At 46.9% G+C, this 14,085-nt stretch overlaps 1 protein-coding gene across 2 annotated transcripts in view; it reads left to right on the plus strand.

Moving 5' to 3' along the window:
- Positions 1 to 1,473: 1,473 nt before the first annotated feature.
- Positions 1,474 to 14,085, plus strand: part of LOC139057027 (probable serine/threonine-protein kinase DDB_G0280717) — a 64,465-nt gene continuing 51,853 nt past the window's right edge. For both annotated transcript variants that reach the window (XM_070534828.1, XM_070534830.1), the window contains exons 1-3: positions 1,474 to 1,682; positions 12,106 to 12,158; positions 13,785 to 13,988. In XM_070534828.1, coding sequence (XP_070390929.1) covers positions 1,646 to 1,682; positions 12,106 to 12,158; positions 13,785 to 13,988 — 294 coding nt within the window. In that variant the 5' untranslated portion in view covers positions 1,474 to 1,645. The remainder of the gene's footprint in view (positions 1,683 to 12,105; positions 12,159 to 13,784; positions 13,989 to 14,085) is intronic.

A 14,085-nucleotide genomic window follows, 5' to 3' on the forward strand; every position in this document is an offset into this window, starting at 1 on the left:
TGCCGCCTATAATATTAAACCTCTGGTACCTTTAGGAAGGGAAGCTCCACGCTTGTGCCTCGGGCCACCTAGATTGGTCGCCAACCCTTTTATATCACGAAGCTCATGTACCCACCCTAGATTGCACATTCAGCATGCTTATGGCTGAGACATTTTAAAATATTTATGGCTTTTCAAAAAGACATGCGCAATATGTATTTATCACTTAACCGTCTCAGTTTTCTGCGGTATCCTGGTCTATATTATGCAGCCATCATATGATGTTTCTGCAAGCACAGTTACAGTTCAATTGCATGTGTCCATACATCAAGTTTGCTATTCGAATGATGTCTTACCAGACCTGAAAATTGAGTTCGAGGACATATTTACAAATCGTTCGAAACCAACCATACATTTAATTAATATATTACAAGACCACCTGCACCAGTTAGCCAATGACAACATAGTAGCTACTGACGCTCCTATGTTGAATGAGAAGGCAGTAGTGGGTATCTTCTCTGAATCTCTTCAATGGTCTTATTCTCCTCGCCTTCCCGACTTCAGACCCATACTTCAGGCAGAGTTATTAGCGATTGTATTAGAATTACAAAAGCTTCCGCAAAATGACCCATTAGCTGTTATTGTGACTGACTAGCCATCTGTACAGCACTTACTGCATTTACAAATTCAAGAATTCTGCGAACATTTTGTTTGATGTTACTTCCGTACTTACGGCAAGTATACTTGCTTTGGGAACCGAGACATCACGGGTTGCACTTGAATGAAATGGATGATTTATTTGCACGAGCATCCCTCAACTGCCCTGTCATATCCGCTTTGCCGACATCAGCTTATGTCACCTCAGCTTGGTACAGAAACTTCTCTATATCGCAAAATTCTGCAATATCCATGCTAATATCTTCCTTTAAATTCCCCCATCTTTGTTTACCATGGATTAATTATTGGTGGATGTGTCCTGGAAGTTTCCTTTAAAAAATTGAGATGTCGCATAGCTCGTCTAAATTTTTACTTACGCAGGTCTTGTCTCGCTGTGTCCCCTCCATGTTGATTTTGTACCTGAATCTGATAAGCATTTCCTTTTTTCGTACCGACGATTTCTCATAAAAAGATGTCTTAAAAATTCGTTTCAAGAGTTTGCGCTATCGCTAATCTCGCCAATTATTCTTTCTTTTGGGGAAGCTTCACTGGGATCCAGGCATAGGGATGCTTTTCTCGCAGTATACAATCCTATTAGAGACAGAAAGAGTACCTTGCTGAATTTCTAAAATGATAAATTATTTACATTATTGAACTTCTCTATGTTATTCTATCACAGAAATTTAACAATATTCTCTAATTTCTAAATCAAATTTCTTTACTCGGCGCTCCACTGTTCAAATTAAGTTTTTTTTTTAATTCCAAACATACTGGAAACCACCTGATTCTTGGCCAATGCTCCATAGTGGGTTTGCGCCAATGTTTGGAAACAAGACAGGACAAGGTTGGGGCGGTCTCGTCCCTTCCAGCACCACGTCGTATCACCGCTTCTCAACCGGCGGTGACTTCCCTGCAGCCTTGCCGGAGTGCTTGCCACCTCCACGAATCCTAGACGCCCGCATCTTACACGTTGCCAGCTTTTATTCAAGAACTGATCCCAAGCTAAACAATGGCCATCGCCGTTGCTGCTCCGCCAGCTAAGCCTGGTAGGTTCTATGTGATTACGAGGCACGCTGCCCAAAGGCAGCGGCACTAATTCCACGCCCAATAGGAAACGTCATTCATTGTTAAAAGCAGTATAACTTCTCAGTCTACTAAAATAACTAGAAGCTGAAAAGCACCGCGCACTTTCAAAGCTTGTGTACTCTGATATTGCCGCATTAATTGGAGGATGTCACTAATTCTAAATCCGCAGGGGGAGCATGTAGTAAACAGGATGCTTGGGCAATTACGCCGAGGTGTTCATTTGGATGAAATTTCTGCAAGTGTGAAAGAAGTCAGCCACTCCAGCTGTGATTATATGATAAAAACGCTGCGCAGGCAATTGTATTTTAGGAAATGCACTTTCAGCCAAAACTTGCAGCGAAACGTTTAGGAACATACCGCTTACGAAGACGTATATTGGTGCTTGAAATGTTAGCATCTAGTTACTTCAACTCGCAGCATGTCTTGTGCGGCTTGTCTGCTAAGATTCTTACTTGTAGGTAACGTAAGAACCTTGCTCTAACGCCTAGGAAACGTACAAGTGACCTTACCAAACGGTCTCGAGTGGCAAGCTATTTCGGAAGGGAAGCGGTGATATGCGCTACAGGACGGCACATAGGCTATTTGAGTAGGGTGCTAAAGATGGAGCTTTTAATTACTTGCGATGAGTTTAATTCGTAAGAGTGCTAATTGCCGCCATGATATTGTAGCGCTCTCTACCGGGTGCGCATTTTTAGACCATCAATATTTTTATGATAATTCCCTGATAATGATAATTCAAGTCGTTGAGTTGGATTATTCAGAGGTGGACATTACGCATGCGAGAAATTGAACAGCATAATTCACAAATTAATAACACAATAACTGTTCTTTTTCATTTTTTACTTTACAGCATATATGACAATTACGAATTGACGGCGTTCAGTTTGCAAGGCGTATCCACATGGAACAAACTTTTCTTATGGCACCAGTTTCGATATATTCATTCCGAAAGTGTGTGACGCGGGCGTATAATTTTGTACTTCGAAGCCTAAAGCGTTTGTCCCAAGTTTAATAGCGCGTATATGGAAATGCGCGCGATCCTTAGATTTAGCTTCACGTGGACATGAGTAGCAAACTCAGTGGCTACAATTCGTAAATTTCAATATGTGTCCTAAGGTGATAATTGTAAAAGTTGATTAATCAATATTTCTGAATTGATCTCTTAAGCATTTCAATTTCTCGTGCGCCTATAATATGTCCTCTACCAGGGACTACAGTTATCACGGGCTACAATTATCAAGCATCTGCTACAATTTTGATATCTAGTAGCCACAGGCGACTTTTAAAAATATGAGTCGTCTCAAATTAACCATCTTGTATATATCCTGAGCGATGTTCTTGAATTATATTGCTCATTTACTTACCGACTCATGAAACGGCACTCAAACAGTTCAGGAAGTGAGCAAGAAAATGTTTCGAATATGTTGACAATGCACCTCGAAATCTCACAGTTGCATCAAAAGGTTACCAAAACTACCTTGCGCAAAGAAAAAATTGACTCGCCATCCCGGCCCTCCGAAATTGTATGTCCAGCGAAGGCGTTGAAAATCACCACAATGACTGCTGTGGAGAGTATGCAATCCTTTATTGTTTTGGAGTAATGGTAGTAATGATAATTTTGGTGGCACAGCGATCCTGGTCGCATTGCCGTTTATTTTCCCTTTGCCACTTCTAGTAATCACGCGGCTCCTTAAGAGTCCTAACTAGGCGTTTCCCACCCATAGTGGTGCTGCAACAATGACGAAATGAGTTGTTGGGCTGACGCTTTTATATATGAAAGGCTAGTGACGTTCCTCCCCACGTCGCAAGCTGCCGTCGCCCCGGCAGCTTGCGCAACAGTAATATTTACCGGAAAACGTACCCGGGGAGTGCTACGTGCTTCGCTTTATCAAGAGCGCCTTACCATCAATGATAAACAAGAAGAAAGGGCGTTAACTGAGGGGGCCGATTTTGATTAGTCATATCATAAGAAGCCAACAAACACTGATACAAAAGACAACATGCAAGAAATTACTGTTGCCACTGTTTGTTGGCTTCTTATGACATGACTAATAAAAATCGGGCTTCTCGGTTAACCCCGTTTTTTCTCTTTTATTACATAACGAAGGTCTCGAATCCGACTACATTGATACCGTCACGTAACATGTGTGGCTTTATTGACCGGTTGCCCTCACCTAAAAGGATTACGTTCTCGTGATGCCTGCGGCAGAAAGGATGCTCCCCATCAGTCGCCAAGGTGTGTGTGGTGGCACTGGCTAACATTCTGAGGGATCTACTAGGAAACAAATACCCAAGAAAGTGGATGGGAAAACGGCACTGTGGTAGCTCAATTGGTAGGGCATCGCACGCGTAATGCGAAGGTTGTGGGATCGTTCGGCAAGTTGTTTTTTCATCCACTTTCATTTTTAATAATTTATCGATTCTTTATTTCATTTACAAAGTAGAAGCGATTTCCTCAATGTGTGAGTGTTTGGTGTGAGTGTTTGTTGGCTTCTTATGATATTGTTACGCGAAGGAGGAGTCAGTCAGACGAGCAACTATTTACGCCGAACCCAGTTCGTTCTTCTACCTCTTTTCTCGAGTGATGGCGCCCACGCGCCTCGTTTACACGATCGAATACCACTAGCGTGTAGCATAGTCCCCTGGCGGCAGAAGCGAGGTCCCGGAGCGTCTAAATGTCATCACTGGACAAGGTTGGGGTGGTTGTCAGATGGGGCGTCAGAGGCGATCTCGTAGGTGACGGGAGTCACGGCACGAAGCACTCGGTATGGGCCTCTCTAACAAGGCAGCAGTCTTTCTCACAGGCCGACCTGACGTGACGGAGACCACAGAAGCACCAACGAACTATGCGGGAAGTGTACGTCCCGGTGTCGCCTGTCGTACAAACGCCTTTGGCTCTCTTGGGATTTCAGTGGGCGGTCACGGGAAATTTGCCTTGCGTGGGCACAGCGGGCAATGGCGTCTAGTGCACATTCACTGGTCGGTGCCTCGTGAACAGGGCGGGTTGTGTCGAGGGGCAGTGCTGGTTCTCGGCCGAACAGAAGGAAAAATTGGGAATAACCGGCTGGTGTCGTGGCGCTAAGAATTATAACCAAATGTGACAAACGGTAGAGCGAGGTCCCAGTCAGTGTAGTCTGAAGAGACATATCGTGGTGATTTCTGTGAGAGTGCGATTGAGGCGCACGGTGAGGCCATTCGTTTGCGGATGGTAGGACATGGATAGCTTATTCCTCGTGGCACAGGACTGCAGGATGTCTGCTATAACTTTTGATAGGAATGTCAGGCCACGGTCTGGGAGAAGTTGTGGCAGAGCTCCATGTAACAAAATCACGTCACGTAGAAGAAAATCGGTGACATCGGTGGCGCAGCTTGTAGGAAGCGCTCGTAAGATGGCGCAGCGCGTGGCGTAATGCTTTGCCACAGTGATCCGCCTGTTCCCAGAGGTAGAGAGAGGAAAAGGGCCAAGTAAGTCCAAACCAACCCGAAAGAATGGTTGCGCGGGAATGTCGAGTGGTTGAAGGCACCCAGCAGGGTGCGTCGATACTGTCTTGTGTCACTGGCATTTCTCAAACGCAGCTATGTATCTTCGAACGGAACGAGCAAGCCATGGCCAAAAAAAAAAAAGACGTCGGTGGATCTGGTCGTAGGTACGTGAACCCCAGGTGACAGGCAGTGGGGAGGTCGTGAAGTTCGTGGAGAACACCCGAGTGCAAGTGTTTAGGGATCACAAGGAGTAATGCAGAGTCGTCCGGGTGAAGGTTGTGGTGGTAGAGTATGCCATCTTGAAGTGTGAATAAGCGAAGGGAGCTGTCGGCAAGTGACGATTCCAGGCAGTCAATGATGACACACAAGGACGGGTCACGGCGCTGCGGGTCAGCGACAGGGAGCAGTGCGAAAACAGAGAGAACACAGGCGTCGGTGTCAGTATCAGACGTAGAGGTCGCGTCTTCGACTGGGTAGCGAGAGAGGCAATCTGTGTCCTGGTGTTGACGTCCCGACTTGTAAGTTACTGTGTAGGGATATTCTTGTAGTCGGAGGGCCCCACGACCGAGCCGGCCAGTAGGATCCTTGAGCGACGAAAGCCAACAAAGCGCATGGTGGTCTGTGATTACTGAGAAGGGCCTGCCATGTAAATATGGGCGGAACCTTGAAACAGCCCAGAGGAAAGCAAGACATTCGCGCTCGGTAATCGAATAGTTGCGCTCTGCAGTTGTCATGAGCCGGCTAGCGTAGGCTATAACGCGGTCCTGTGATGTTGGCGTTGCGATAAGACGGTGCCGATCCCATAACCATGGCACCGGTTTGGACCTCTGTAGGTGCGGACGGGTCAAAGTGGGCCAAGACCGGTGGAATGGTGAGAATCGTGATATAGGCGTGAAAATGCGGCAGCCTGAGGGGAACGCACGTAAAAGGCACGTCTTTCTTCAGAAGTTCAGCGAGTGGTCGAGCGGTTGCAGGAAAATCTTTCACGAACCATCGGAAATAAGAACAAAGCGCCACAAAACTCCGGACGTCTTTGACAGACTGAGGTACAGGAAAAGACGTTACTGCTCGAACCTTCTCCGGGTCGAGCTGTATTCCGGAAGCATCGACGAGATGGCCTATCTCGGTAATCTGTAGGCGCCCGAAGTGGGACTTCGATGAGTTTAAATGGAGCCCAGCCTTGCGGAAGACGTCAAAGGTAGCTGCGATGCGCTCTAGGTGCGCCTCAAATGTAGGCGAGAACATAGGGACGTCGTCGAGGTAACAAAGGCAAGTTGACTATTTGAAACCTTGAAGCAGACAATCGATCATCCGTTCGAACGTGGCGGGGGCATTGCATAAACCGAACGGCATAAGCTTGAATTGGTAGAGGCCATCTGGAGTGAGGAAAGCGGTCTTTTCTTGGTCTTGCTCATCAAGCTGCAGTATCCGCAGCTTTTTCGTAGTCTCCTCTTTTTCACAGATGTTTTTGTTTGTTGAAAATAAAACACTGACTGATTGAGTGAATGAAGAAAATCTGCCGATAACCAGATCGAAGGCCGATGGACGAAAAGTATTTGGCACCGTGAAGACAATCAAGAGCGTCGTCAATTCGTGGAAAAAGGGGAAACGTGCTTTTTAGTATTTCGGTTTAGGTGGCGGTAATCAACGGAGAAACGCCACGTGCCAGCTTTCTTTTTGACGAGCATGACCGGCGACGCCCAATGACATGGCGATGGCTCAACAATGCCTCTGGCCAGCATCTTGTTTACTTCGTGGTGAATAACTTCCCGCTCTGCCGTGGACACGCGATTCGGTCGGCGGTGAATGAGAACAACATCACCAGTGTTTATCCGATGCTTAACAAGGGACGTCTGACCAAGTGTTTGATTTTCAGCGTCAAATATGTCGCGGAAGAAAAGCAAAACGCGATATAGGGTGGCTGCTCTGTCAGGTGCGTGGTCCGGAGCGACCATGGGACGTAATCGGCCAACGAGGTTCAAGGCATCCTGCGGGTAATCCAGAGGATCTGGAGACGCCTCGGCTGCAAAAGCAGTGACGTGGTCGTCTGTCACTGACCGGAGCGTGGCCATCGCTATGCCTTCAGGTAATACTTGCTTCGTGAAGCCAAAAATGATAACGGGGAGACACATGCGATAAGCGGCAAGGGTTACGATGTCGCGATGTCGGTTACGATGTCGGTTACAGAGATGTCGCGCACCAGGAGGACATCATGAATAGGTGTGACGACATAGTCGCCATCAGGCACGGTTGCCGTTGAGGCCGATTCGACGAACGTTAGGGCTTTTGGAGGTGAGCGAACAAGCACTGTAGTTCAGAGGCTGTTCGGTTGTTCGGGGCGAACGTCTGAAAGAAGAGGAAGCTCGAGGCACAGTGTGCCGGTGGAACAGTCGATGAGGGCAGAATGCGTTGTCAGAAAGTCGAGCCCGAAGATTAGGTCCTGAGGGCAACTGGTCAGCATGGTCAGCAGGACTTGAACTTGCCAGCCAGCGATTCCTATGCGAGCAGTGCATATACCTCTGACGGCAACAGTGGCGCCATTGGCAGCGCGTACGGCTCGATGGATGGCAGGCGCAATAACGTTTGTGAGGCGACGACATAGGTTAGCGCTCATTTTGGAAACTTGGGCTCCAGTATCAATTAGTACCGCCAACGGAACACCATCTACGTCTGCTTCAATTAGGTTCGTGTTGGTGAGGAGCGTCAACGCAGGATTTGGACAGGACGAACCTTATGTAGCACAACCTCGAAGAGCTGCATGGCACAGTTTTCCATCCATTGGTTTGGCGAGTAAAAGCGGTGAGGCTGGGGTGACGGGGAGCGATGGCGTTGAGCCGACGGCGATCGCAAGGTGTAGCGGCTGTCAGGAACATCAGAAGAGTAGGGTACAGTCGGTGAGATGAATAACGGCGAGCGTTGGTGCATGAGCGAGGAAGAGGGAATTAGCTCCAGTACGGTAGCATCGAGGTGGTGCGGCAGTGGCGGGATACATGACCAATGTAATAACAGCGGAAGCAGATCGGTTTGTCGTCTGGGGTTCGCCATTCAGCAGGATCGAGTGGTCTGGGGTGAAATACTGGCCATTACAGGCTGTGACAAGGGGATGGGTGCCGAATCAGATCGGGAGACAGTGCAGGCGGTAAGGGACGCCGAGGTTTGCAATTTCTTGCCGCACAACTGCTTGAATAACGGAAGTAGTGGGAGCCGCTTGGTCAAAGGTACCCTCAGGGGTCGCGGATGAAGGGGGGCCACACTCGCCGCTTCAATCTCACGGCGAACGATACGTGTGACGTTCTCTTGAAATGGTCGTGCGGCGGTAACAGAGAAGCAAGAGGACATGGCAGGGGTGTTTAGGAGCCGAGGAAACTGTGGGACGACGCGGCGGCTTTTGGCTACCTCGAAGCGGCGGCATTCTTTGACGATGGAGCCGACGGTAGAAACATCGTTATAGTCGAGCAAATTGAAGGCGTCCTCCGCGTTGCCTTTTAGTATATGGCCCACCTTGTCAACCTTGGTCATGTGCTCGTCGACTTTCCGGCAAAGCGCGAACACTTCTTGTATGTAGGAGACATACGATTCGGTCGACGATTGGACACGTGTGGCAAGCTCTTTTAGCGCAGCCTGTTGGCGACCTGACGAGTTGCCAAATAGCTCGCGAAGCCGCTCTTTGAAGATGTTTCAGCTGAAGAGCTCGATTTCATCGCTGCTAAACCAGACACGCGGTGTCCCGTCCAGATAAAAGATCACATTGGCAAGCGTGATGGTCCCAGTGGCGGCTTTGACTAACACGTTCATTCATGCTGAGTCAGCCGTCGACGTCAACGTCATTTTGGGCGGAGAATGTACCAGGATCACGGATAGTAGGAACCGTAACGTACGTTGTGGTTGGCACCGCAGGTGTAGGTGGCGACTGGGTGGTTCCAACGGAAACCATGGCTGAGAAGACGACGGTGCGGCCGCTTCGGAGCTCCGTAGTGAGGACGGGTAACGTTCCACCTGCACCAGAATGTTACGCGAAAGACGAGTCAGTAAGACGAGCAAGTATTTACAGCTTACATTTACAACAGCAGTTGCAGCGCTGACCGGTTAATTCACAGCGCGAGCCCAATTCGTTCTTCCTGCTCTTTTCTCGAGTGATGGCGCCCACGCGCCTTGTTCAAACAATCAAATACCACACGCTTGTAGCAATATCATGCACTAATAAAAATCGGGCCCCTCGGTTGACTCCCTTTCTTCTCGTTTATTACATAACGAGGGTCTCGAATCTGACAACATTGATGCCGTCACGTAGCATGTTTGGGTTTATTGACCAGTTGCCTTCACCCAAAAATGTCACGTTCTCGAGACGCCTGCGGCTGAAAGGATGTTACACATCCATCGCCAAGGTGTGTGTGTGGTGGCACTAGCTAACACTCCGAGGGATCTACGAGGAAACAAATACCCAAGAAAGTGCTTCGGGAAACCGCACTGGTGGTAGCTAAATTGGTAGAGCATCGCACGCGTAATACGAAGGTTGTGGGATCGTTCCCTGCCTTTGGCAAGCTGCTTGTTTATCCACTTTTGTTTCCATTAATTTATCGTTTCGTTATTTCATTTATTAAGCACAAGTGATTTCCCTTATGTTGTCCTTGGTGTCAGTGTTTGTTGGCTTGTTATGATATGACTAATAAAAATCGAGCTGCTCGGTTATCCCCCTTTCCTCTCCTTGGAGAAATTATTCCGAGAAATTATTCACCAATATGATGTTACGATCCTTCAAGACGATGTCTACTGTATATCTACGTGGTGTAAACTCTGGCTGATGAACCTCAACACAGCGAAATGTAAGGTATTACGTATCTACCGTACAATTTCTTGTCCCACTTCCTACTTGCTAGAGAATTCCACTCTCGAATCCGTAGGACCCTATTGCTATTGCTTCCTCATAACTTCCTCTCTTACTTGGTCTCTTCTTATTAGCAAAACAGTTAGCAATGCAAAACGCTCGTTAGGTTACCTCAGGCGCAATTTTTTTATCTATTCCTGTTACTTTAAAACTCCTCCTTTACAAATCTGTAGTCCGAAGAGAACTAGAAAATGCCTCTTCCATCTGGGACCCGAGCACAGCTATATTAACCTCTGCCCTCGAGCTTGTCCAAAATAACTCTGTCCCCTTTATTCTAAGCAAGTACAGCCGTTCTGCCAGTATCACTTTAATGAAAGAGTGTCTACATCTTGCGTCACTCGCCTGTCGCCGCAAGTTTTCTCGCCTATGTCTCTTCCACAAAATATACTACAGTCCCGCCCTGCCCAATGACCTTATTCTTCCTCCATACATTTACCCTCGCTTTGGTCATGCAAAAAAGGTGTGAATAATGTCGTGCTTAAGGCAAACATATTATCAGGCATTTGTACACCACACCTCACAGGACTGGAACCACCTTCCGGGATCAGTCACGTCCACTGCTCACTATTTCCAGTTTCATAATTCTTTAAACAGAAGTGATTGCAATGTAATTAACCAAGTACGTAATTATATTGGTTATCGGTCAATTGCTTGAATTTTTGTTGCTTCCCGATTTTATCTCATCTCTTTAGATAACATTGTATTAAGAGAACAAAACCTATGTTCCACTCCCTCCTGTAATGCCTCTGGCCCTGAGGGTAATAATAAATAAATAAATAAATAAATAAATAAATAAATAAATAAATAAATAAATAAATAAATAAATAAATAAATAAATAAATAAACAAACAAATAAATAAATAAATAAATAAATATTATATAACGAGGGACTCGGATCGGGCAACATTGGTGCCTTAAGGTAGCATGTGAGGGTTTTTTGACCGGTTGCCTTCACCCAAAAAGATCACGTTCTCGTGACGCCTGCGGCTGAAAGGATGTTCCACATCCGTCGCCAAGGTCTGTGAGTGGTGGCACTGGCTAACACACCCAGGGTTCTGCTAAAAAACACATACCCAAGAAAGTGGTTAAGGAAACGGCACCGCGGTAGCTCAGTTGGTAGAGCATCGGTTGTGGGATCACTCCCCACCTGCGGCAAGTTGTTTTTTTATCCACTTTCATTTCCATTTATTTATTGTTTCTTTACTTCATTTATTAGGCACAAGGCATTTTCCCTGTGTTGTCCTTGGCGTCATTGTTTGTTGGTTTCTTATGATATTACCATCAATGATGTTGCTTGGACAAGGTCAATTCAATGCTATGATTTGGATGCTTGTTTGGTGCTTGTTCTTCATTGAAACGAATGCTGTGCTGTATGTTGTATGCCTGATACCAGAGAATGTCTGCACTTTTCGGTTCAATAGCTGAAGGCATTTGCATGAAGACGCGCCTCAAAAGATTCCGACCAACTGGAGACTAACAGTATCGCTCTAAAGAAAGAAAGGCTTGGGATTGGTACTGATAGGCAGGGCATCGCTAACACGTTCCCTCATTTAAGAGGAACCGATAAGTTGAAGGTGAAAGGAGACAATAAAGCTTAAACATAATGCTTCAGTGTCCCTTCCATGCGCACACACACGCGTGCGCATACACACGTAAAGCGCAGAACTAGTGGAGCAGCACAACGCAAGAGGCACGAAAAACACCCATTACTAAGTTACCTGGCCGATGAGCGATGATACGTGTTTATCGTCATATGAGCAGGCGGCGTAGGAAACGGTGTTTTCATCTTCATTGCAGAATTGCTCAAAGATTATTGCGCATTATTCGATATTTTTGGGGTAAGGTTGCATCCACGCACCTATTGCTCCTCGTAGTATTTCAAAACAACTTAACGAACAATACTACAATTACGCATAAAAGTGGCCCACTAAGCTTATGTTGATGGTAGTTTTGAAGCACATTTAATTTGCGAGGAGAATATGTTTGCGACCCCACGCATGCTCTTGATATTTCAGTCTTGGACAAGACAAAAGCATCGGTGAAGACGCTTGTGTCGCTTTTCCCCAGGGTAAGCAACTTGATTTTCATCAGTGCTTTTAGCTTCTCACGCCTGTCTTACGCAAATCATGTGGTGATACAACGATGACAGGATGAGGCCATGTAGAGCATCCAACTGCATGGTAATGAGCGCCGCAGTACGTTATTTGCGCGACAACGTTGCCGCATAGTTTTAGTGAACTAGATCGTATATAATTTATGAGAAGAACACACCAAAATTCAGACAAAAATCTATTTTATTAAACAGAGCTTCCCGAGGAGTTGCCACTAATTATGGTCAATTCCCCTTCCCCACGAGGCTGTTCTTCTCGCCACCTGCATGTTACTTGAATCATTCTTATCTGGAACATCGCATTTGTCTTCCTTGTTGCTGCTGATTTATGCGGAATGGGCGAGATGTAAGTGGTTCAGTCGTTCCTTCAAGATAACTTCTTTTCCACTCACTGCGAAAATCTTGCGGCCAAACAACTATGTCTTCTCTGCTTTTATTGGCATTCATTATTTTATTTTCCAAATTTATATTATAGTGCATGTAACAAATGTAATATTATAAATATACTTATAGTGTATCGTAGCCAGAATGCTGACAGGCTTACAAAGCGGGTAACGTTCGTCAAAGCTGGCGCCGAGCACAAAATCTAAAGTTCGGCGCGGAATCTCACGACGTAGATTGACTGGAGAAACATTCTTTTCCCAGGGCTCTATCGCTTCTCACAGTTGCCCTGTGAGACGGGACCGACCCGCAAAGCTTGCTTCCCTGCATGCTCCATTAACGCACGTGCCATTCTTATTCGAATATGTGCTGCAAGAGCTCCATCGGACTGTCGTGAGAGTGTTTCAATGTGCAGAAATATACAAGCCATGAAAAAGGCTTCGGCCGCGATATGTTCACTTTACGAGATCTCTGCTTTGAACGAGATGGTTACGGGTTCCGTGGCAGTCAGTGCCCCCTTACCCCGACCCATAAGCACCCCATCGCTATAGGCATCGCATCGAGAAGCTTAGTGACATCTTCATCCCCTAACTTCAAAACGACTGCGCCATAAATTGCTCGAAATATTTTCATTCCCCACCTGCCGTTCTTTGTCCACTTACTCCGGTGGTAACCTTTTAAACGCTACATAACGCGTGGGAGGCCTGCACCATTATTAGAAACAAAGAGAGAAAAAAAAGAACTGCATGACTTGTGGACACTGGCACACGTGTGCATAACATGAGATTACACTCACGTGATACATGGTATATAAGTGCTCTGCTTGCCTTGCGAACGCGGTGAACGCGCTTCACCGTGTTCACCGCGTTCACCGAGTGAAAGCCCACGCTTTCACTCATACGAAACCTCATGGCAAATACAACGCCAGCGGCAGAAACGCCCCTGGAGCGTCCATATAACTGCTATCGCAATAAAATGACACGCGGAATAACGGTAGAATGTGACATTCATGCACAGCTGTCTCCTTGAGTGCAGTGAAAAAAAGCGCCAGGAGGCGCCACGGGCACGCAGCCGTTAGTGCAGCCATCCATTGATAGGTGCCTCCAGGATTCCCTAAAAGCGCCACTGGGTAGGCTTTCTGTGGTGATATCCTCACGTTTTGAAAGCGGCCAGGTTTAACGGAGTGCGCTTGCTGGTTTTCAGATTCCGAAGACGGCCTCAGTGCTGCTGGATTTCTTCATCAAGCGCGAGAGCAAGGTGTCGCTGATGCGCGATCCGCTGTCGCACTTCTGCCAGGAAGAGGTGGTGCTCCACGCGCAAGAATTCCTCGTCAAGCTCAGCAAGCAGGTCATCACGTACCAGGACGCCCGCGATATGGTTGACAATTTGGTCGGCCTCCATAACATGGTAACAGTCCCTACCGTAGCTCCGCCGGCGTGACGCATAAGCTGATGTAGAGACGAACTACAACATTAACTTTTTTTTGTAGCATGTCCTACCGTGC

Source organism: Dermacentor albipictus, chromosome 3 (genome assembly GCF_038994185.2).
Source record: "Dermacentor albipictus isolate Rhodes 1998 colony chromosome 3, USDA_Dalb.pri_finalv2, whole genome shotgun sequence".
Classification (NCBI taxonomy): Eukaryota; Metazoa; Arthropoda; class Arachnida; order Ixodida; family Ixodidae; genus Dermacentor; species Dermacentor albipictus.